This window comes from Carassius carassius, chromosome 9 (genome assembly GCF_963082965.1).
Source record: "Carassius carassius chromosome 9, fCarCar2.1, whole genome shotgun sequence".
NCBI classification, from domain to species: Eukaryota; Metazoa; Chordata; class Actinopteri; order Cypriniformes; family Cyprinidae; genus Carassius; species Carassius carassius.
In genome coordinates, this window is record NC_081763.1 from 23,507,322 (window position 1) to 23,531,058 (window position 23,737).

Sequence of the window (23,737 nt, forward strand, 5' to 3'; positions counted from 1 at the left end):
TTGGTTTCCAAATTAAAAACAGAACTTGCTCTCATCTGAAAAGAGGACTTTGGACCAATGGCAACAGTCCAGTTCTTCTTCTCCTTAGCCCAGGTAAGATGCCTCTGACATTGTCTGTGGTTCAGGAGTGGCTTAATAGGAATACGACAAATGTAGCCAAATTCCTTGACATGTCTGTATGCCTTGACCCCAGCCTAAGTCCATTCCTTGTGAAGTTCACTCAAATTCTGAATCAATTTTGCTTGACAATCCTCATAAGGCTGAGGTTTCTCTCAGTTGGTTGTGCATCTTTTTCTTCCACTCAATTTTCTGTTAACATCCTTGGATACAGCACTCTGTGAACAGCCAGCTTCTTTGGCAATGAATATTTGTATCTTACCCTCCTTATGAAGAGTGTCAGTGATTGTCTTCTGGACAACTGTCACATCAGGAGTCTTCCCCATGATTGTGTGGTCTAGTGAACCAAACTGAGAGACCATTTTGAAGGCTCAGGAAATCTTTGCAGGTGTTTGAGTTTTGAGATTAGCTGATGTCAGCATATTCTAATTAGTTGAGATGGTGAATTGGTGGGTTTTTGTTGAATGTGAGCCAAAATCATCACAATTAAAAGAACCAAAGACTTAAACTACTTCAGTCTGTGTGCATTGAATTTATTTAATACAATAGTTTCACAATTTGAGTTAAATTACTGAAATAAATGAACTTTTCCATGAAATTCTAATTTATTGAGAATGAGATGCACCATATACACATATTAATAAATTGGAAGTTCAAAATAATGTATTTTAAATTGAAATCTTTAATATATTATAAATGTCTTTACTCTCACGTTTGAAGAATTTAATACATCCTATCTGACCAAAAGATCTTTCTCACCAAGCAAACCGGTGAAACCAGCTAGTTGTTTTGTAAATACATAGTCTTATAGAGGTTTAGACTGATTTGTTTATATCTGTTTGTCAGTTAAAATTTGAGATAATCGGTAACACAGCAATGATTTTAAATTCAGAAAACAGAGAAGAAAACCAGGCAATACTTGTTGCCAAAAACCTCGAAATGAAGCTTTATGACAGACCACATGACAATTACTAACAGGAAAACACATGAGTGCCATTCTCAAACACTGGCCGAGCTACTCTGAATGAAGTTCAAGAGCGGTACACATCAGTGTAGGGCCTTTAAAGAGGGTTTTTCCTGTTGCTTTAACCACTGCCTAATCATAGTCGTGACTGGCAGAACAAACATGCACAACACTTCAGAGTTTCTGCTGCCCAGCTGCCCAAACTGACAAACAACCCTGGCGCACACATAAAAATGCGGTGAGTTCAACGGGTGTTATTTGCCCAGTGCTGTACGTGGACAACTGCCCGGGGCTGTACAAACAGTATTGCCCATGCACTTTCATTAAGCCCTTTTTATAGGAAGCCAAACAGTCTGGTATGGTGTTATCGACATGGGAGATCATCCATCATCTTAACCATTTCATTACAGAGAATTAGCAGTTCGAAACATTCTCCAAAAGCTGGAAACCAGGACTATTTCTGGTGGACGTAAACTTTTATAGGCCAATGCGATATTATTATTAAGTCCAACTGATTTTCATCTAGTTTTATTTGGTTTTGCTTCTGCAGAAGGGTATCCAAGTGAATATCCAAAGGCTGTGATAAATCACAACTTATTATAATATCATAATTGGATAGTGACTACCACTGTGCCAACATCATAACATAGCACAGAATAGAAGAGGAGAATACTAACCACTTGCCACTGTGCCCAATCAAGCTTTAAAATTTGACACAAATCTGTAAGATGGTAGAAATAAACTAGCTATAGCCTACATAATAGGCAGGGGCAGGCTGTGTCATGCATCCTCAAAAACCATAAACAAAACTACACCGGAAAAATAATCAGATTACAATAAGACAGTTTGCTTGCAATAAGAATGTGGTTTGAGCTGACCAACAAGTTTTTGAAATGAATTATTGCCTAGCGAGAGTATGAAACTATCAAAACTCAATTATGTATGATAAACAAATCTGGTACTCAGTTGCCAATTCCAATTGCCAAAATCCTGAAGCAAAACTAGACAGTATCATATATGCTAGTCAGCATGTCCGAGTGTCGCTTGTGTAGTGACTGATGAGGTTGAGTGCAAGGGAGACAGACGAGGCTCTATTTTTAGTCTCCCACCCACTTATTCCCTGACTTTAATAAAAAGAACTTCTTCACTTGACATAATGGCGGAGAGCTAGTTCACAAGACTGTTAAGATAGTTAATCAGCAAAAGAACACGTTTATAACCAAAGGAACATTACTCAGTAGATGGGAATGAGTCTCTGACAGGTTCTGCAGCTGTTTGCAAGGCAAGTAGTTTGCTGATATATGAAGTTGGGTGGGGGGGGCACAGTAAAGCTGACACACTATGGTGTAACTCACCAGAATATGAGCCAATGGTTATTTATCTTTGCACTTCTTCAATAAGAGCAGAGCATCCAATGAGCAGAGGTGGAGGATGTAAGGCAGGGGCACAGTAAAATGTTATCTCTGCCTAATTCATGAGGATTTCTGTGCTGAAGCTTACTTGCTATTGACACATTCGAGTCTGATGACAAATTTTCAGCATTTTCTCTGAAAATGGTTTGGATAAATGAAGGTACAGCTCAGTCTCTGAACAAAAATAAAAACTCATACTAGACTGTAAATAAAACAAATGACAAAGATTATTGAAGCATGATACTATGGAGTTGAAGTAAAGTAGGGCTGTAGCTATCAAATATTTTAGTAATCGAGTATTCTACCAAAAATTCCATCGATTAATCGGATAAAATGTGTTTTTGCTTAATTAAAATGCAATATTAATTATGCAAGAGAAAATAAGACTCCTGGGTCTCTTAAAGTGAACAACTAAGTTTCCTTTTTTAGAAAAAAAATATTTGTATTTTTTAAATGCATAGAATGCAATGCATACAGCAAAAATATAAATTTGACAATACAGTTGAGAGATGAATTAAGTGCATTCAGTTGGGGTTTTAAATAAAGCATTTTCTGATATGCACATTAAACAAAACATTTATTTATCTTTTAATTATTGAAAATTAAGCAAACTTAACTTTTTGGTAAACAAAGGGGATTTACTATTAAAAATAAAACATGGAAGAAATGTTGTGTGATTAAACCTTAAAAAAAATAATGTTTTTTTTTTTGTAATAGGCTATGTACATTCTGCTGAACAATAGTAATAAATATCTGGCAACTACTTGTCTTTAAACCGGACTTTTATTTTGACGGGTTGTATATGTCAAAATATACAGTTCTGTATATGTGATGTGACGCTAGTTTTACTCAAATCAAACGGTCAAATGCTCATGAAGTGACTGTCAGAGCAGTTCTGGAGATGTTGTTCATGTGTTCATGTCCTTATTTAGTGAGACGACAGAAGCTGAAATCACCGGAGCGACACGCGCGCTTCAGTGTGTGATAAAGGAGTTGCGCTTCTGCTCCATTCATTTACAGAGACACGCAGAACATGCAGGATTCATATTTAAATAGACTGTTCTGGCTTAATATTTACAGATATTAGTCCATATCGTGATTTGATGTAAGTGCAATGACCTATTTTTGATTAATTCGAAATTTGGCAAATTCCATGCCAGATTCCAGATTCCCTCCGCGTTTTCTGCATCGCGGAAATCATAGGGCCCTAGTTGTGGTATGCCAACTCTGTCTTGCAATGGACACATGGCACAACGTTCTATTGACGTTTGCCCGCGCCCTCAAATCAAAACACTGCTGACTCCTTGCAGTATGCGATTTCAGACTCAGCGCTTGTGTCTCCTTCCGCTTTGTGGGTGACCTAAACGCGTTGTGTCACATTAAAAAAAATAATTGCGAAAGAACCTGACGTGAGATTTAAAATAAATTAAAAGAGGCTTCGAGGCAGAGGAATTTGCCTCGATCATTTTTTGTAATCGAGTTACTCGAGGAGGGTTAGGTTAGGCTTTTGTGTTTGCACAAAAATATGCAACTGTTTTAATTTCTTATTTTGCATGTTGTTTGTACTGTCAAGAGCTACACAATTGTGAGGATTTTTTTTTAATTGCAACAATCTAAAATGTGTTTTTTAAAGGCTCCAGGTTTGCTGTGTTTGTTTGTAGGCCTGCACAAATGAGTAATTATGTATTTAATTATGTAATTAAGTCAGTGTAATGGCAATTCCGAGAATAACTTCTAAAAACAAATATAAAAAATCTATTGCTGAAAACACATTACAAAGACTGTGAACGATGTAGTAATTAATTTTGGAGGTTGACCGTTAAATAGTTTTTCACCATTTTTGTGTGCAATATTTATTGGCCAGGCCTGAAATCTCGTTGACCCAATGGAGCCACTCCCCTAACATTATAAGAGGGGTTCGGCTTGAAGCGGTGCTGTGCAGACCGGCACCATTGGATAGTAAATTTCTTAGTTTACTCGCCAGACTGAAATACTATACTAATATATATATATATATATATATCTCCTGGATGTTTGTATGTTTGTGCAGCACGATCTCCGATCTCACAAAGCAAAATAATAGACATGATTTTGTCAGGCCACATGTAAAATCAGATGAATTATTATACAAATTATTAAAATTAATACGTAAGGATGACAGTTGATTACAATAATAGTTCAGCTTATTCCCCTCAATATTAAAGGTCACATGACATGAAAATGTCACTTTATGAGGTTTTTTTTTTATTAATATGTTTCCCTAGCCTGTCTATGGTCCCCAAGTGGCTAGAAATTTCAAAAGGTGTAAACCAAGCCCTGGGTGTCCTGCTCTGCCTTTGAGAAAATGAAAGCTCAGGCGGGCCGATCTGGAATCTTCCCCTTATGTCGTCATAAGGGGAAAGGTTACCTCCCCTTTTTCTGCTTTGCCTGCCCAAACATTTACATTTATTTTACAAACTTTACAAACTGATTTTTACGATATGGATTCGACAGCACCACCACAAACAGTGAGTAAAAGTGTTCATTAATGCCTGATCTGTGATCAGTGATTTCTGATGTGCAGCTAATTATTCAAGTTCACACAGACTTTCTTTCTAAATCGTTTAATACTGTTTATGCATCAGTGAATCAAGCCAGTCACCAAACGATCAACTTCACGTTGTTTCTCCTACTAGCATGAAACAAATCTGTTATTTAAATTGTGATTTAACTACAGAGAGCGATTAAAGAAGCTCCCTTTATATTTTTTGGAGCTGTCAATCACACATCGCCAGTATATCTGCACACTTGCCCAAACTGCCGTTACAATGAATGACGCTGTTATGCTGCACAACGAAGCTATTATAACGACGATATTGTGTTTGCTGTTAGTTGTGGTGAAAGCATTTTGTGAAACAAAACGCGTTGCAATGATGAGATCACTGTAATAGCAAAAAAAAAACATAGTAAAAGTAATTTGAGAGGGGTTCCACATGTAACACACATTTCGAATGCAAAGATGTCAGCCAATCACAACAGTTGTCGTTTACTCTGAGTCTCACAGGAGACACGCCCCTTCAAACAGAGCATTCAAGCCAGGGGGATAAAATCAGGATATAAAAATGCCTTCTATTTCTAAATTTTAAATGTAAAAATCATACTAACAATATAAGTGCACCTTAGGAAACATTAAAAAAAGCATTTTAAAAAAGAAAATAATCCACGTCACGGGACCTTTAAGAGTTTCCCCTGTGGGGTAAATAAAGCTAATAGTCTTATATTAATAATACTTCATTAACATTCATATTCATCATCCCTTTTACAATATTATTCATGAATCAAAAACCAACAAGTTTTTTTTTTCACCATGTTTCCAGTTCTCTGCCTCAGGTCCAAAAAAGAATGTAAAGAAATGTACAAACTGAAAACACTAAATACTTTTGTGGTCTATTTTCATTAGTTATTTTCAAAAGGGAAATACTGACACTGGATGTTTACAGAGCAGAGGACACCTTTTTAATTTCAATTGGAGAGATGGACTTTTGTTTGTCTTTATCATTATTATTTTGTTCTGTATTATTGGTTACCGTGTTATTTCGGTTTCAAAAGGCAGCCATAAGAGTTTTCATGTGACTTTATACATTAATAACTTTGTAAAATGATTAAATGCATAATAATAGTCATAATTGAAAAACTGTGATTATTTCTCAGACCATAATCGCACCAACAAAATCTATAATCATTGCATCTCTCTACTGCAAACACATACGTGCTTCATCACTGTGTCTGTCACACCACTCTGTTCCACGCGATTATGGAAAGGGGAGTTACATTTCCGATGATTGTTTGCAGTGCTCGGTCAATCACAATGCACTGGGTCAGTTGGCCAATCAGAGCAGACTGCTCTAGTCGGAGGAAGGGTTTTTGTAGAAAACAACGTGTTTGAGAGAGGCAGGGCAAAGAGTACCTAAATTAATGTGCAGTATTTGACAAATATTGTGTTTTTGGAATATTAATGCATGCCAACATGACTTTTACACCAAATGCACAAAATAATGATCTTTAAAAAAGCATCATATGACCCCTTCAATGAAATGCTGAATTCAGGAATATTAATCAGGTTGTGTGCGTTTGCTCAAACTGATTGGCTGAAATCAAACTGGGATGATGATAGGTGAGCACCAGCCAATGAGACTGCCAATTGCACATTAGTTCTACCCACTACCAGAGAACCCAGCAGTTCTCAATAGGGCTGGGCGATATGGGCAAAAATTTAGATCTCTGTATTTTTTGGCCGATTTGCGATATACGGTATATATCTTGGCATTTTTGTTTTATATATATATATATATATATATATATATATATATATATATATATATATATATATATATATATAGGTCGTAAATGAAGGGAATCCATAATAAATCCCAAGCAGTTATAACTAAATGCACTGGGTGGCGCTGTGGAGTGTGTTAACAAGTTGATAGTATTTAATCACAGAATGTCGTCATCTGCCTCGCGAAGTTTGGCGCACCTGTATTTGATGTACCATAAACTCTATAGTGTGAAGGCGCACGAGTCACCGTTGCTTAGTCTCACACACATGCAGAAAAGAGACAGAGGGAGGGAGAGAGGGAGAGAGAGAGAGAGAATTGACATGCTACATGTAAACTATATTCTTTGTTATATTTTTCTGACAAAATAATGGCGTTCCTTTGGAATTCTTCAGCTTTTAAGAAGATTAGCGGAACTAATGTGCAAACGGCAATCAAAATTGGCTGGCGCTCACAAATAATCATCCCTGTACTGATTTCAGCAAATCAGTTCGAGCGAATGCACACAACATGATTCATATTTATGAATCCAGTAGCTCATTAATCCTTAGTGCATTTTATATTGTTCTTATTAGTAGAATTTGTATCATTCGTATTATCTTATCGGTATGTTTGTTATTTTTTCCCCATTTGTTTTTTTCTTTTTTACAGAAAAACTGAATGACCAAAAAAGCACCACCATCAGTCCAGTTAACATGTTCAGTTAAAATGACTAATATGCCTTCAAACATGGATTTCAAGTTTTAATTCTAATGACTAAAGGTCTATCATTAAATAATACTTGATTAGGCCATCCTTAAAAATATTCTTGTTTGCTGTAACCCGACCGACCCTGTCAATTTAGCACCGACTCAATTTTTTTTTTTTTTTTGCTTTTAGTCCGACCGACTTGCCGATTGTAAATTTGCGTTAAGACTGACCAATTATTTTTTTACTCTTCAAACAACTAATACAAACGCAATAAAATACTATTAATTATATTTAAGTAAGTATTGTAAATATATAAATTGCCTTGGCCTACATACAAATGAAGGCTATATTCTTAAATTTGCTATCTTCAAAAAAGAAACCCTTGACGTCATCTGTGTTTACACGGATGTCACACTGTGGCCTGTGCGTTCACTTCGTCTCATATTCTCACTCACTGTCAGAGTCAACGGTTCGCGCTTGATAATGATGGCTGTGGCTGCAGTAAACTAAATGTTCGCGGTCACTGTTCATTGTCATACGGGTTCGGGCACCATAATACATCTAAAAAAATTCATTAAAACAGCTCGACACCACTTTAACTTGGCACAAAGTTCTGGAAAAACTGTGCCCAGATCTTTTCCCATCCCTTCTCCTCTCTAGTCTAAAACTGTGACTGTGTCGACTGTCACTTAATGTTCGAAAATCTATTGCACGAATCAAGCACGAATCAACCAACACAAGTTTCAAAAACGAAAATAAGAAAATGATTTTAACGACCTTTTCTCGGAGCGCGTCCAGGTTTTTTTTTTTTTTTTTTTTGAACAGGCGTCACACAGCAACTGCAGCTTCGGACAAACACGCATAACAGCAAATAATACTTCTGCACAATGTTTCTCTTTTTACAACAGAAATGTGAATTCAGCCGGTATTCAGTCTCATACAGTTTCGGGCTTGAATCGCCTAGGGCTGTCAAAATAGCTGAAAAAACGAAATTCGAATTTTTTACTTAAATATGATCAAAATTCGAATTGTATTCGAATTTTAAATGCATAATTTCAGTTAGGGTGAAGAAAAGCTTTTTGCTTCTCTTCTGAGGCTCAAGATAGCGCATCGAGCAAAATATTACTGCACGTTTATTCAAAGCATCAGAATACATGACTACATGACATAATATTTAAAATAATGTTTATGAACCAATTATTATTAATTAAGTTGCTTAAAGAACTATAAACAAAACAGCATCATGTATGCATGCATTGTTAAATAAATAAAAAGGGCGGAAAACCAGTCACACAGGATACATTTTTTCATTTAAAAACATGAGATGCGCGAAATATGCGTTCTGTGTGAACGGCTTGGTTTCAGTTTTGATGTAAACAAGATCTTCTCCACATTGATTTTTTTTTTAAATGGCTTCAACTGGATAGGCTAACATAACCTTATAATGCAATGACACATATATTGTCATCGCATCTCGTGATGCGTACACGAGGTGAAAGATGAGAGAAAGCAGATACTGCGCGTCGAGCTCGTCCGCCTTTGAAAGTTGTGTAAACAGCTGTGCGTTCGGCCAGATGGAATGGAACACGTACCGGGGCTCATAAGGCAGCTTCCTTAATGCACACCTAAAATTCATATGCGCATTCGAATGTGGATTTTTATTTTAAATTCGACGAATATTCGAAAAAAAAAAAATTTTGATAGCCTAAGAAAATCGCCTATGCGATTTTCTTTGTTGTTGTTGAAATTTAATCGTAAACACAGCCATGTTGAAACCTGCAGTAAATGTTTTGCATTATGGCAGTCCACTCTGCTTATTGTTTTTCGCACTCCTGTTTGTCATTTTGCACGTAACTTCACGCCAATAAATCATCAGAAATATTGGTCTTTACCAATATATTGAATCTTTACATTCCTCCTGCCTGTTGTCCGTGGATTCACCTATATTTGGTGTTATTTTCCGTATAAAACTTTAGACATGCAAAATCGATTTTACAATCGATTCAATGAACACTAGTCACTCAAATCAAACAGGATTTTTTTCACAAAAGTGACAACCCAAGAAAGCTGAGTAAACATTCTCTCATTTGTAGGTTGCATTGATACGTAGCGGTGGATGCAAGTAAAACAGTACCTCATTTTTTTTCTCACCTGAAATTCATGCAATAAACATGTTTTTGACAAAGATTTAAATTTGTTTGTGGTCTATATAGCCTGCATCAAAATGAGGTTTGCAATGATGCCTCCGAAGGCACGAGTTGAAGACCCAGTCAGTGACGTCACGATATGCTAATTTGTTTAAATTCATACCGACGTCATCATCACAAAAATTTACTTTTTTTTTTTTACATTGAAACTTGAAAAAAAAAAAATATAGACCGACCTACTGACCCTTTTTAAAACAAAAATTACTGTTACTGCAAACCAAAATATTTTTAAGGATGGCCTTATAGGGCTTACTACTAAACTTACTTACTACCTAAGTTTTGGTAGTAATCAACTCATAAATTCATACCGACGTCATCATCACAAAAATTTACTTTTTTTTTTTTACATTGAAACTTGAAAAAAAAAAAATATAGACCGACCTACTGACCCTTTTTAAAACAAAAATTACTGTTACTGCAAACCAAAATATTTTTAAGGATGGCCTTATAGGGCTTACTACTAAACTTACTTACTACCTAAGTTTTGGTAGTAATCAACTCAGAATATTCAAAGCTTCGGATGGAAGGGCTGAACATCTTTGCATGTCGGTCTGTCTGTTTGCATTTTTATTATGTCGAGAACCGTTCATCCAATCGACTTCACGTGTGGTGGGTGTGTTGCTGCGGACCCAAGAGAGTGAAGTGTTGCAATTTGGTGCAATATGGACATGCGACACATTCAGAATTAATAAGCTTTTAATAAACTACAGAACAGCGCAAGCCGGAAGTGGAAACTGCAGTCGTGATACAAAACACACAGGTCTGTTTAGAGCAATACTTTTAATATAGACAAATTATTAGTAGGCTGTGCTACTGTATGTTTTTTTTATATAGCTGCCTTATTTGCAAGTAAATTAAATGCACATTTTTACCATTTGTAAAATTACTGATTAACATGGAGGATAAAAGAAGCTCGTTTTTTTACACCAACAATATACTATAGGCATACTACTTACAGAACTTTTTTTTTTTTCTTTCAAACTTGATGTGATGTTGTGATAGGACACACATGCTTTGTCCTCACACAATTTAAAGTGCTCCCACACAGCTTAGGTCTTCTGCATTTTTGTCGTCTCTTCCAGATGAACTGAATCAGGACATTCATGACGTTCACTCATGGGCGATTTATAAGCCGCTTTTCCACTATCGGCCGAACGGTTCTCTTTGCTTAACCATTCCATTCCGTTCTGATCCGGGCCAGTCAGCACGGATATGGTTTCATTTTCCACTGGCGCTTATAACTTCTGTTTTTGGGACTCCTTTTTTTTTTTTATCTGATATTTACTTCTACAGAAAAAAAAGGCAACTCGGTGTGAAAAATAAAATTAAAAAAGGTGACTACGGGTATAATATCAATATTCCTCCACATACCAAAAGGTCTCAGACATTTTTTTCTTTTTTTATATTGAACGTTGCGTAGCTGTTTAACTTGGCTGTCTGATCAAATAGCGCACTTCTGCTTAGCCAGCTATGGAGAAACTGGTAGTCAGGCAACAGAGTGGCATTATTGTTTCTCTCAGAATTAATGAGTGAAAATGTAAACACCATAAATATCGGCCGACTCCAGTATATGTAATTGTTAAAAACATTGTTATGAGTTGCACGTCTATAAATGAAGACAATGTCAGGCTTCACTTTGTAATGCAAAGTGGACGCATTCATTTAAATAATTTGCAGCTCTTGCAATTTGTTTATTGCTTTTTTGATTTTATTACATTTAATTACTACAATACAGACCATTCAGGCTTCGCATAAGCAAGCCATCACTCTAATTGAGTGATGAACTAGACTGATTAGGGGATGAAGAATGTGGCCTACTCGACTCATTTCCTGCCAGATTCAGCGATGACACACAGCACTCCTCCCATTCACAGCTTCGGTTTGAGTTACAGCGGCGTGAAGACTGGAGGGATATGAGAAAGACCGTACTGCACATGCTCATGTAAAGCCCTGCCATTCGCAGTGCTGAAACACAAGACTTCGGGACCCCAGCACGAATGAATTATCCATGAGCTTTTCCGGAGATATCTTCCACCCTCCTTCCGGGCTCTTTGTTTCTCTTTCTTTCACTTTCCACGGCCAAATCCTAGCTCTGCACTGAAGATTAAACTGTGGGAAGCCATTTTGTAAGGGTTGACCAGAATGTCAGAGGCCTTTAAAAATAGATCCCCACCCAACTTTGAACAAATTAGTTGTCAGCCAAGAGGGTAAACTGGAATGCTAAACCTCCTCATGTGCATGAACAGACAAGACATTTCTTCGGGCAAATATAAAGCAGGTCAGCCACTCCGACTTCCACGGTGGATCCGCCAAGCTCCCCTAGGAAGAAGCCCAATGATGGGGACAGGCAGGCAGACTTCCCCCTCACTGAGTCACCAGGCGTGAAAAAGAAGGGAAACCGGATCCATACCTTGGGGGAATCAGTGATTAAAAGTACAATACATAGGAATGAGAGAAATGCATTCAGTCGGCAGTGACTGGAAGAGGAGGACATCCTGAATCTGAAGTGTAGCGCATTAATCACAACTCTGAGCTGACACCGAAGAGACTGCAACCTTATGGCAACAATGCCAACAGATGTCCGCCTGTTTGCACACTTGACAGCTTGTCTGACACCATCAGAAGTACTCAGATACAACACGCGATGATGATTATTGTGCTATCAAGCAAACTTCAACTGGGTCTTGTTTTGCGTTTGAGAAAGCTAATTGGTTTCCAGGGTGCACTCAATTCACACAGAGATCACTTGCAGGAATTAGCCAAAAACAAGCTTGAAATGAAACAGGTTATGTCGGTCAGTTTAGAGAATGGCCTACGGTCAATTGTCATCACTGTACAGATATGAGCGATGCTTACAACAACACAAATGAGCTGAGAGGACTGCTTCCACTGAAGAAACAATGGCCTACAATGTGCCATTTCAGAGTGAGAAACATTAAGCCTGGAACACACCAAGCCGACGCCGACGAACTAGCGCTGATGAAAGCCAACTGTGTTGTCGCCTCGCATCGGGGTAAAAAGCTGCACTTGAACACACGAGAGAACTACTGCCGACTGTTAGGTAGAATGCGCGTTCTGCGCCTGTGTGTAAATGAGACAACTGTCTATTTCTCCAGATATATTCGTCTATATTCGTCATTCAAAAAGGGAAACTGACACTGCCGGCTGACGTTATGCAAACCGTAAACAAAGCAGTGCGTGCTTACTGTTTTGAATATTAATCCTGCTAAACACTTTTTTTATTCCACTCCTCTCGTGTTATTGAAATATTCACCAAGGAACAATCAGGTAAGACATATCATTAGAACAGCCTCTATCTGTACCGTTTTGACTGTGCTCGCCGTTTTGCTATTATTCTCGTCCACTGACTCGTTCACTAAGCTGAACAGCCAATCAGAGTTCCCTCTTTCACCGACGGCCCGACGCCGATTCAACATGTCGAATCGGCAGAAGAAAAGCCGACGAGGACCAATTTCAGCCGACGGTGTGGAACACACTGAGGAAACTTAGTCAGCCGACGCACAAAAACTGCCCGACGGCCGACCGTCGGCTTGGTGTGTTCCAGGCTTTATACTGAAAAGTAACATCTTAAAGACTGATGGGCTGAAAAAAAATCCCTGCGTTTAGCAATTCTGGTTTCCAATAGCTAAAAGAATGCATCCTGCAGCAGTATGTGTGTCCAGCAGTGACCTGGGGGAGGTGGCTGCGTGACCCTGGGTGCTGTACAGTAACCTAAATCCAGACAAGGCGCGTGGGAGCCAGCCAGGCTGCTGACGGAGGCTAAAATCACCATATGAGCTCTTCATCCTCTCTAGAGGCCCCACAGACTTATGGCACTGTACAACACAGCACTGTCTGCAGCTGACCACAATACAGTCCCAAACACACGGACACAAAGGCCTACCACGTCACACATTTTTATCAGGGCAACAGGCTGCACGAATCTGCATTTTCCAAATATTTGTAGGGATAAGGTGAATTTGTTAGGATACAAAACAGAAGTAAATAAAATAATCTGTAAATTTAGGTGTTTGAACCTGTCACAGAACACAGAAAAGTTGTATTGTGAAATATTGCAATTTTAATATAATTATTTTCTATTTCAATGTAATTCATTCCTTTGGGGGCAGGGATTTAAATCTAATAAACATCTTCTCATGGATATTACCCTAAACAACCCACTGACTAGTCCATTATGAACATGTGGTTTTGCACTGACTAGTTCACTAGCTTGATCTCCCACTTGAAGGTTTTGTAAGTGGTGAGCCACATATAAACTAAATGTCCTACATTCTGAAATACTGAAGTCACTGCTTCAGTTAACAATTAACCCAGCAATAAAAATCACATAACAGCGGTCAAACTATTTGGTTGCCATTGACACTGAGTGACCAGAATACAAAGTCTCATACTAATCATTCTCATCTACGACTTCAGTGCAAGATATAGTCTCTTCCATAAGGTCTGAGTCTATCATAACACACAAGGTTAAATGGTGTGACTTCAGGTGCATAAACATCATAACTTAAAAACCTTGAGTTCAAAAAAGTGGTTCAAAATAGAAACAAGATTAGTTTAACACAAAACAATGCAAATGCTATAGTGGTCTGAGTCATACGTGGTGAGGACAGAACGTCCATAAAACAGACCTTTAACAAAGCAACATGGCTTAAACTTGCATAATATAACATGTTACAAATATGCATTTAAGAGTATGATAAATGTAATTTAGTTTTAAAATATAAAATGCAATAAATAGAAAGGTTACACTATACCCGTAAAACAAAAAGGGGGGTCAGCAAGATTTTGTCTATAGAATTTATAAGAATGTTTAGCATCTGATGTAGGGAGAGGAATACTAGCATCTAAGCTCTAAAGGCAAACAAACACACAAACTCAAGTACGTGTATAACAACTATCTGTTGCTTTCGTTCCCTGTGCTTTCATTCGAGGCATTTATTTACACAGGGCGGGTGACGGCCTGGCACTGATCAATAGTGTCAGTTTACAGTGCTGCAGACAGCCCGAACAAACAGTATATCCTCCAACAAACCCACAGCTGGACTTCACATCAATATCACACACAGGAACGTCTGAGAGGCCACATGCTCCAGATACCTACACAACCATGAACATTAAATGATCACACGCAAAAGGATGGATGAAAAAAAGATAAAGAATAGAGGAAGAAGAAACGGAGGAAACAGACAATCAGGCTGCATGTGACAAAGAAACAATAACAGCAGAGCGCTGCTAGTGCTCCTTAATGAAGAAGCAGGATTCCCCAGTGTGCAGCCCTCTGCTTCTAGCACAGGCTCACAGGCTATAAGCCACTTTTCATGCTGCTTCTTTTACCTGATGCAAGTCCAGTAGCTTGCATGCCATACAACAGCTTTGTACATAAAGCATAATCCAGGCTTGAACTAGGCTGCTGCACATTACACAAAAAATATGCTACTGGGCAAGTGATTATGGAGAAGACATGGGATGTTCAATAAATCATTCACAGCATCTACTCTAAAGTCAGCACATCAAGTCAACATAACAGGCAAACATGACTACATTTGCACTGCAGGGCTTAATGCACAGATCTCTTTTTTGTGCCACCTGTTTTCAGTCACCTAAGACTGTTTACATGAGTGATCACCAAGAGGCATTGTTAAAACAACATGTCCTTGTTAGAAATATGTTAAGGAATTGACAAACATCACAATAATGCGATTAAACAATTACCATTATAAAAGAAAAAAGACTTCGCAATTCACACTGAAGATACTCACTCATACCAGTTACTATGCTGCAAATGAGTGATTTTGCATAGTCAAAAAATAAAACTATTTATTCTCACTCACGTTATTTACATCGTGCACACAAACTTAGACAACATGAGTCAGTGAGAGTACTTCTGGTGTTTCGGTTTATAATTATGCTCTTTTTCTTTTAATTTTACTTTACTGTAAAAAAGCGTGTCTGACATGACATTATTGCTTCATTCTTGTACAAACAAAGTGCTTCTGGAGCTACAGATTTTAAAGAACAAAGCTGTTACAGTTATATAAAAAAGAACATTTTTATAATAGATGAAAAATTGTGAAATCAGAATCTCTGGAACCAGAGTGTTCAGATACCTATCAGATTTGGAACCACATGAAAAAATGGTCTTTGAAGTGTGTATTTTGGTGTGGCAAAAAAAAAAAAAAGCCACGCACTGTTCGGCACCCACTATTTAATGCACATTTGCATTGCAGTGCATTTCTGAAAATACACATTGTTCTTGCAAATGTTTAATTATTAACGGATTTGCATTATTTAGCCATAAGTGGTTAAACAAGTATTTGAGTATGCCTCAAATTTCCTAATTGGTGCAATGCTATTTATGACGCATCAAGTTAGAATACAAAAACAGTGAGCTTCAATCCATCATGCAAAACTAAATTGTTAGACAACGAATATTTTGAGAACAAAGCAAATATATTCAAACATGATAACAGAGTTTAACTGGACATCCTGGGCTACCACTGTATAATAATGTCAGAAAATGCAATCTATATCTTTGCCAGAAAACATCAAGCACAATGACATGCATTGCATGCATTGTATAATCTGTTTAAAACAGTCATAGCATTTAATTATGAGCAATTTATTCACCCTATTTATTTTGATTGGATTGAATAGCACACCTGGAGTTTAGTTAAAGAAATGCTAATTGTGAAAGCATCAACACATCATTTAGTCTACAGAGGCTTTAAGAATTAGCTTTGCCAAATCAACTGGTAGCTTTACAGGTTTCTGAGGTATACAACAGAGTCCCACTAATACCAGAGGTTAAACACAGCTGTTTTTCAGTAACAAGCAAATGTTTCGAAGCCTGAATGGCCTTAAAGTTTATTATCCCCGTGTGTGAGCATGTTTGTAACAGCAACAGTGAAAGAAGAACTTATAACAGAAGCACAATACAAATCAAGGACTCTGTAATGTTTTGCATTCTTATACGGTTGCATCCAGACTCCCTTATTCATTAACAACAATAAAAACCATACAGCCCAACTAATCCACAAAAAAATACCTTCAGGGTGAAGAACAGCTGAAAACATGTAAAGTCAACTGCTTTCTCAGGGCACTATCAGTAAAGACCTTTCCAAGTAATGAGGAAACAACAATGAGATAAATAAGAAACTTGCATTTTCTCCTGATTACTATGTAATCATGAAAACTTCTGAGCAAGCTTATAAAAATATATATATATATATATATATATATATATATATATTTAAAAAATATATTTTTAAAAAACCCGCAAGGAAGTGCATGCTTCAGTGATGAAATTAACAGAATTCTGCCCCTCTTTTGACCCCTCTAATGAAATTACTGAAAGGATATAATCAGGTCACAAATGTCATTAATCTCAATAATATGACATCAGGTTCTACAATTCAGTTGGACATGAAGAAAGTAGAAATATAAATCATTTAGGTTGAAAAACAAACAAACATTTGAATAAGTTTTTATTGTTGTGGTCTAACAATTGTTTAGCAATTATTGTGTCAAAAACAGAAAAATAAAAATTTGGCTCTAAATATAAATTACTGAACAACAGTAATACAAAATAAACTGTATTATTACTGTGCAAAAAGCACATAAAACCCATAATATCCCTCAATCATAAAAATAAAATGGTCACAGAAGCATCATCATACTTCCTGTTGTGTGAAACATGAAAAGAAGGACATACTAAAAGACTGAAAGAAGAAGCATGAATCAGGGAAAAGCACTGCAAATGACACCATTAACAGACACAAACAACAACTTCAGCAAAGCCAAATATATTTGGGAAAATAATCCAGATTTGGTTAAAATATATAAATATAATAATAATAAAAAATAATATCAAACATAATAGTTTACTCAAAAATTTACTTAATGTACTTGTTTCAATGAGGAATTTAGAAAAACTGACCATACAAAATTAAAAAAATACATTTTTGAGGAACTTGACTGAGTCACTCTATTGTCCTCCTTGGGCACATTAGTTTATTGTCTACAACCCCCCCCCGCTGAAAAGGTCACAAAGAGCATACTGCCATCAAAGCCTCCTCGACACTACAATGTGAAGGTGATGATTGTCAACACTTATCAGCATGAAGCCATAACACAAGACTACCAGGAATCTGTCTAAAAAGGTCATGCAAATTGACTACAAACAATTGTTTTGATCATTATTGTCAAAAGATGACGTTTTTAGGCTACCACTTGGAATTGGGTACAAGAACCAGTTTTTTTGCTGATACTGAAATTATCTGACTCACACACCATACTGTACTGAACCTCATGAACCAATAATAGTTACTGTTACATAGCACTAAAGGCTCGTGAGACTTAACTCTGTGGAGTTATTAACTTGTTGTGCATGTGCTGTTGTGAAGTTAAAGGAGCATTGCGTAGGTTCTGAAATTTCTAACCGTTACTGACACCAGTGGCCGTTAGAGGAACTGCAGCCAGTCTCATGCTCGTTCTCAGTGCGCACGCTCTTTTTTTTTTTTTTAACTTACAAGGAGTGTCCGTGGGTGTCTGAATTGTGCTGAAGGCTGGTCGCTTCTTTCCATCCGCAGAGTCCATTTGAAAACACTATTGCCGCTGCTTACTATAATGGCTTGTGTGCCGTACGGTTGTAAGCCGAAGTAGACGAGAACGCGCATGACGTCACATTTTGTGAATTTTCGCGCCAATTCGGGCCCGACTCCTCCACACACAATTGAGCCTACAGGCTGATAGAGGCAACCGTGGTGGACAGTCGAGGTGTCATTCTTTTTTTTACATCATGGTTGGCTCATACATGTACAAATGAAAACTCTATCTTAAAGATTTTTGAGGGCGCTCTATGCTGCTCAGTGTAGACTACAGGAGCAGTGAGCAGCATAGAGCGCCCTCTCGCGGCTGTAGATGGTAATGTTTTCTCTTGGTTCAGGTCTCTTAGTTCATTTCTCTTGGTTCATGTCAAATTAATTTTGATAAATAAGTTGCACCTGACTATAAGTCGCAGGACCAGCCAAACTATGAAAAAAAATGCGACTTATAGTCCGGAAAATACAGTAAGTAAATATCATTAAAAAAAAATTATGTAAACAGCTTTTGCAAGAATAGCATTACATGTAGCCTATTCATCAACATATATCTGTTGTGCTGAAATTATCTAATTTGCCAACACACTACGGAAGGGAGTAGGCTAGATGCAATATGAACTCCATGTTATAATTATCCAAAATGAATTATCTCTAAAAAAGTACTAAAACAATCATTAGAAGGACAGTCCACCCAAAATGAAGCAGAGTATATGATGACCGTGAAAGACAAATTAAGATATTTTATTTATTATTAAGAACTTTGGGAACCAAACAACATAGGAGACCATTGACATATCTCAAAATAGCTTCTTTTATGTTTCACAAAAGAAATAAAGGGTTGGAACAACATGAGGGGGACCAAATGAACTATCCAGCAGAATCGTTAAGGAACCAGAATCATTAAGAGGAATCGTTCCATCCTTATGATTCCCACATCCGCTGATATGTTAAGGAAGCTAATGTCCATAAACAAGATTCGATGCAGTGGTTGCCAAAAACTGCCGTTATTCATTAATTGGAAAGCGATTATGTGAAACAACTCAAAACATACTAGCAAACAAGACGCTGAGAATAACACTGAAAAACGCTGCATCCACTGATGGCTATCACACAGATAAAAATCTTGCATGCTTTGGTAACCCAAATCCTCTGGACTTAAATGACCTGTGAGTCTAAACAGTGAAGCAGCCATTGAAGAGATTCATCGCTCATTGTTTCATGAGACAGACATTCCTTGTCCAATTAGAATTCTTTTCATGGGCCCAGGGGGTAAAGCAGCACAGCTGGAGGCGCTGGGTTTGTCTGTGGCCCAACAGATCTCCACCTCTGCTGTGGACATCTCTTCCACAAACAAACTCAAGTGGCCACAGAGGAGATGTTGTGAGACACAAATGCATCTGTGTAAAATAAAGGCCGGCACATTCAGAGCTCTCTTATTTGTGCGGGAACAAAAAGTCTTTATATGGTGTCAGCACTGCCTTCATCAAAGCGGTTCATAGTACAGTGTTGAGTCTGACATCAAAATAATTCTGCCAGACAAAAATGGGGCCATGGGAGATGTTAAAAAACACCATTAAATCCAACTAAACGTCAAACTTTCTCACATTAAAATGACAAAATCCCCATGTAATCCACTACATACATCAACTACAAACAGGAAAAAAAGAGGAAAAGCAGTTACACTGCAATATGGTTAACATGAACCAGTGTTAAAATCAGCTAACCAAGTAAAATACTTCTAATGCATTCATTAACCCGAGTTAATATTAATTTCAACATTTACTAATTTATTAAAAATCAAAACTTCTATCTTGCGAATATGATTTAATTGACCTGAGCTAACATGAACACTGAACAGTATTTTTAACTGGCAAACGTTAACAAAGATTAATAAATACTGTAACAAATGTATTACTCCATGTTAGATAATGTTAATTAATGCATTAACTAAAGGGGCCATGTTGTTATAAAAAATGCTTTTAACCTTTCCCCTGCTGAGTCTTTATTACTGTCCAAAGCATATAACCTTATAATTTTGCATTTACTAATCTTTCTATTTCATTTAGTCATTTAACAGACACTTTTATCCAAAGCGACTCACAAAGTAGAAGCAATTCCATAAACACTGATGTGTCAACAGCAGATATGGTTTAAAGAGACCAGTCCTTCAGGGCACTGTCACTATCTCTCTGATGATATCAATGAGATCAGTATGCATCAATCATATCCTGTACATTTCCGAGAAGTAATTTCCAAAGAGTAGGGAAACATATCCTCCTCAAGAAAACCCCAACAGCGGATTGTGAAAGAGTATATTAGCATATAAAGACCAGGCATTGTAACCCTTTGTTGACTTGCTTCAGTGATCAAATCTAATAAGTGCACAACACAAAGCTTTTAATGAATAGTCTGCCACACACGGTAGTCTTGATATCTTAATAAGTTATACAACAGAGACACAGCCATCCAGATGAGAGGAACCGAGAAAACAGCTGCCTTTGCTTCATCCAGTTAATGCTCAGCTGATTTATGACTAATCCAACATAAACCATACAGAGGGAGCTGCTTTCGGCTGATAACGTTCACATGAGTGAAAATAAAGCAAGTCCACTGACTACTGTACTGTTTATGTAGATGCTGATGAAATGAAAGACTGCTTTTCATGTTAGCATGTGTTTAGCATGAAGAGCCAGGCTGCTGCAATTCGCCCCAGCGGCAGAAGCTAGCAGAGTCGCTTAGCCTTCCATATACACATTACCGACAAATACACATCGATGGTAACGGACTAAAAGTAGAAAATGTCAATTAACCCAGTAATTATAGAGTTAAAACGATACGGGAGATATTTGTTGGTGTTTTACCTGTCAGTCGGATTTTAATGCTTGACCCGTTCCTTCGAGTCCCAGGATTCGACATCACTCCCACAAAATAACCAACGAACTTTCTCCAGGATAAACCCAAGACGCTCGCTTCAAGCGGAGAGAAAAACGTATAAAAACGCGCTATGCTAATATGTGGGATGTGCATGTGTTTCTAGGCGATAGAACGGTATTATTTCCGTCTGGCAAATCCCCTGTAGCTTTCAGACTTAACAACACAGGCTAACATTTTTTTTTTTAGCTCAAAAGCGTTCTGACATCACGTTCGTACAGCTGTACGTGCACGTACTCGCGGCCGGGCACGAGCGCGCTCTTTCGCCTAGCGCTTATTCTTCCCTTTTTTGGCGGATCGCACCAATTTCGCGCATTACCGCCACCTACATGACAATCTATGTATGCTACCGCCAGCGCTGCGTGTTCAGCTCCTCTGGTTTAATGCTGTGTTAATATATATATATATATATATATATATATATATATATATATATATATATATATATATATATATATATATATATATATATATATATATATACAGGGTGCGATTTGTGGAAAAAAAACAGAGGGGGGGATGTTTTGAAACATTTTAATTCATAAAAATAAATAATGAGACCATGAACTAGATGACGTCATGCGCTGATTAGCATATTTATGACGTAAGTGCGTTGCATTGTATTGTATTGCCTCCCTATGCTCACATGCTGCAATTTAATTTAGCCATTTAATTTAATTCTCAATAAAACTGTTCTTATTACTATATTTTAATGTTTCTGTTTTCAGACAACGGAATGAATATTATAATGACTGAAACACGGTCCAGACTACACCAGCTCTCAAACATTTAATCTGCACTAATGAAATCAAATACACATACGATAAAGTCAGTGGTTGTGCTGTGACTGATGTCGGCTAAACTTGCTTGTAAAATAGAGTTAGAAACAACAGAATATATATATTTTTTCCCCTGAAAGTGGTTCTCCTCTCTGCGCTCGCTGAACACGGCAGATGCAGAGAGGGAGGCTCGTGCTGGGAAAGAGAGACCTTGCACTCGTGCGGCAGCACCAGAGAGTCTCAGAGACTAAAAAATGATTGTCCAAATAGCCGCTAGATTTGTCGCTAGTCGCTTAAAAAAAAGTCGTTAAATCTAGCGACAAAGTGGCCAAGTTCAAGTTGGCAACTCCACTGCCCAGCGGACCCGGCTTCAACCGTCTCGCAAGTGTTGATAGGCTATTACTCGTGAGGTGTAACCAATCAGATAGCGCCGTGGGCGTGACATTGAGCAAGTCTGCAGAGTGGTGAATACAGACATGCTGCGCGGCAGCCAAAGTAGCGCATTTTAAAATAAAATTGACTTTAATCAAACCACGGATCCGTGATAAGTTTTGTGATCCGTCTCGCCACTAGTGTAGTAGCACTGATCACTTTGAGGGGGGGATAATTTTTCAAAATAATTAAGCAGAGGCAGGGATACATATATATATATATATAAAATGGGCGTAGGTTTGGTCTCAGCTTTAGTGGGGACACCCCCATAAATCCCCCCCCCCCCCCCCCCGGAATTATTTTGTTGTAAGATACCAGTGATTTAATGGTGATTTAGTATAACTGTATAATCTCAAAAATGCACTCTCAAAAAATAAAAATCTGAGACTGTGTAATGCTGAACAACCAAACGTTTTATCAAGATAAATTATTATGTACATTAGTATTTACACTAACAAAAAATACTCTGCCACAAGGAATCAAATCAAAATAAATAAATATAATAACCTTTTTCTATTATAAACACTATTTACCCTCCAGTACACTCACGTTTATGTTGACTGCAAGATTCTAAGTTAAGGTAACTTACAGGCTAATTGACATTCAGTTACTTGCTAACGTAGCATTCTATCATCCTGGGTAATACTATCACCAGTTAATACTATTTTCCACAGAATATGCATTTGAAAGCCTGGTCGGTCACTACTGCTCGTTTATTTTTGTGGCTAGCTAGTTATTTTGCCTACTTACACTCTGACTCTGCTTTATGAAAAAGCTTCTTATGTCCCCTTTCTTCTTCTTGGGTGGCATCTACATAGTACAAAAAGGGGCAAAAAAAAAAAACGGAATATTAACATGTTTTTACTCTGGCCTTTGTATGTAGCAGAGAGACAGCCCTTGTAAATTACCGTCGGCGTCGTCAACATGCGCGCGCTGCTAGTGCAAGCACAAAAGTAGTCCCGGCCCGCGCGTGTAGCCTGTCAGATACCCCGCCGCCAATCAAATTGCGGCGTTTCTTGTACTGTCGTCGTCCTGGCCATTAGAATCGATCCAAATAGCAGTGCAAAGATCCAAATAGCAGTTCAAAGGAGCTTGCTAAATATTGGTGGGGACAAATTTGTCATCTCAAAATATTGATAGGGACTAGTACCTAGCGCCCCCCCTAAACTATATATATATATAAATATTTTGTAATAACAATATACACTACTGGTCAGTAATTTGGGGCCAGAATTTTATTTTTTATTTTGAATAAATGCAGTTCTTGT

General features: G+C 37.6%; 1 protein-coding gene across 5 annotated transcripts in view; it reads right to left on the reverse strand.

Moving 5' to 3' along the window:
• Positions 1–21,517, reverse strand: part of LOC132149360 (E3 ubiquitin-protein ligase SMURF1) — a 38,895-nt gene extending 17,378 nt beyond the window's left edge. For 3 of the 5 annotated variants that reach the window (XM_059558532.1, XM_059558530.1, XM_059558528.1), the window contains exon 1: positions 21,189–21,516. In XM_059558532.1, the coding sequence (XP_059414515.1) occupies positions 21,189–21,354 (166 nt within the window). In that variant the 5' untranslated portion in view covers positions 21,355–21,516. Of the gene's footprint in view, positions 1–21,188 lie in introns of all 5 variants that reach the window. The other 2 variants (XM_059558531.1, XM_059558529.1) reach the window with 1 other exon arrangement.
• Positions 21,518–23,737: the final 2,220 nt, after the last annotated feature.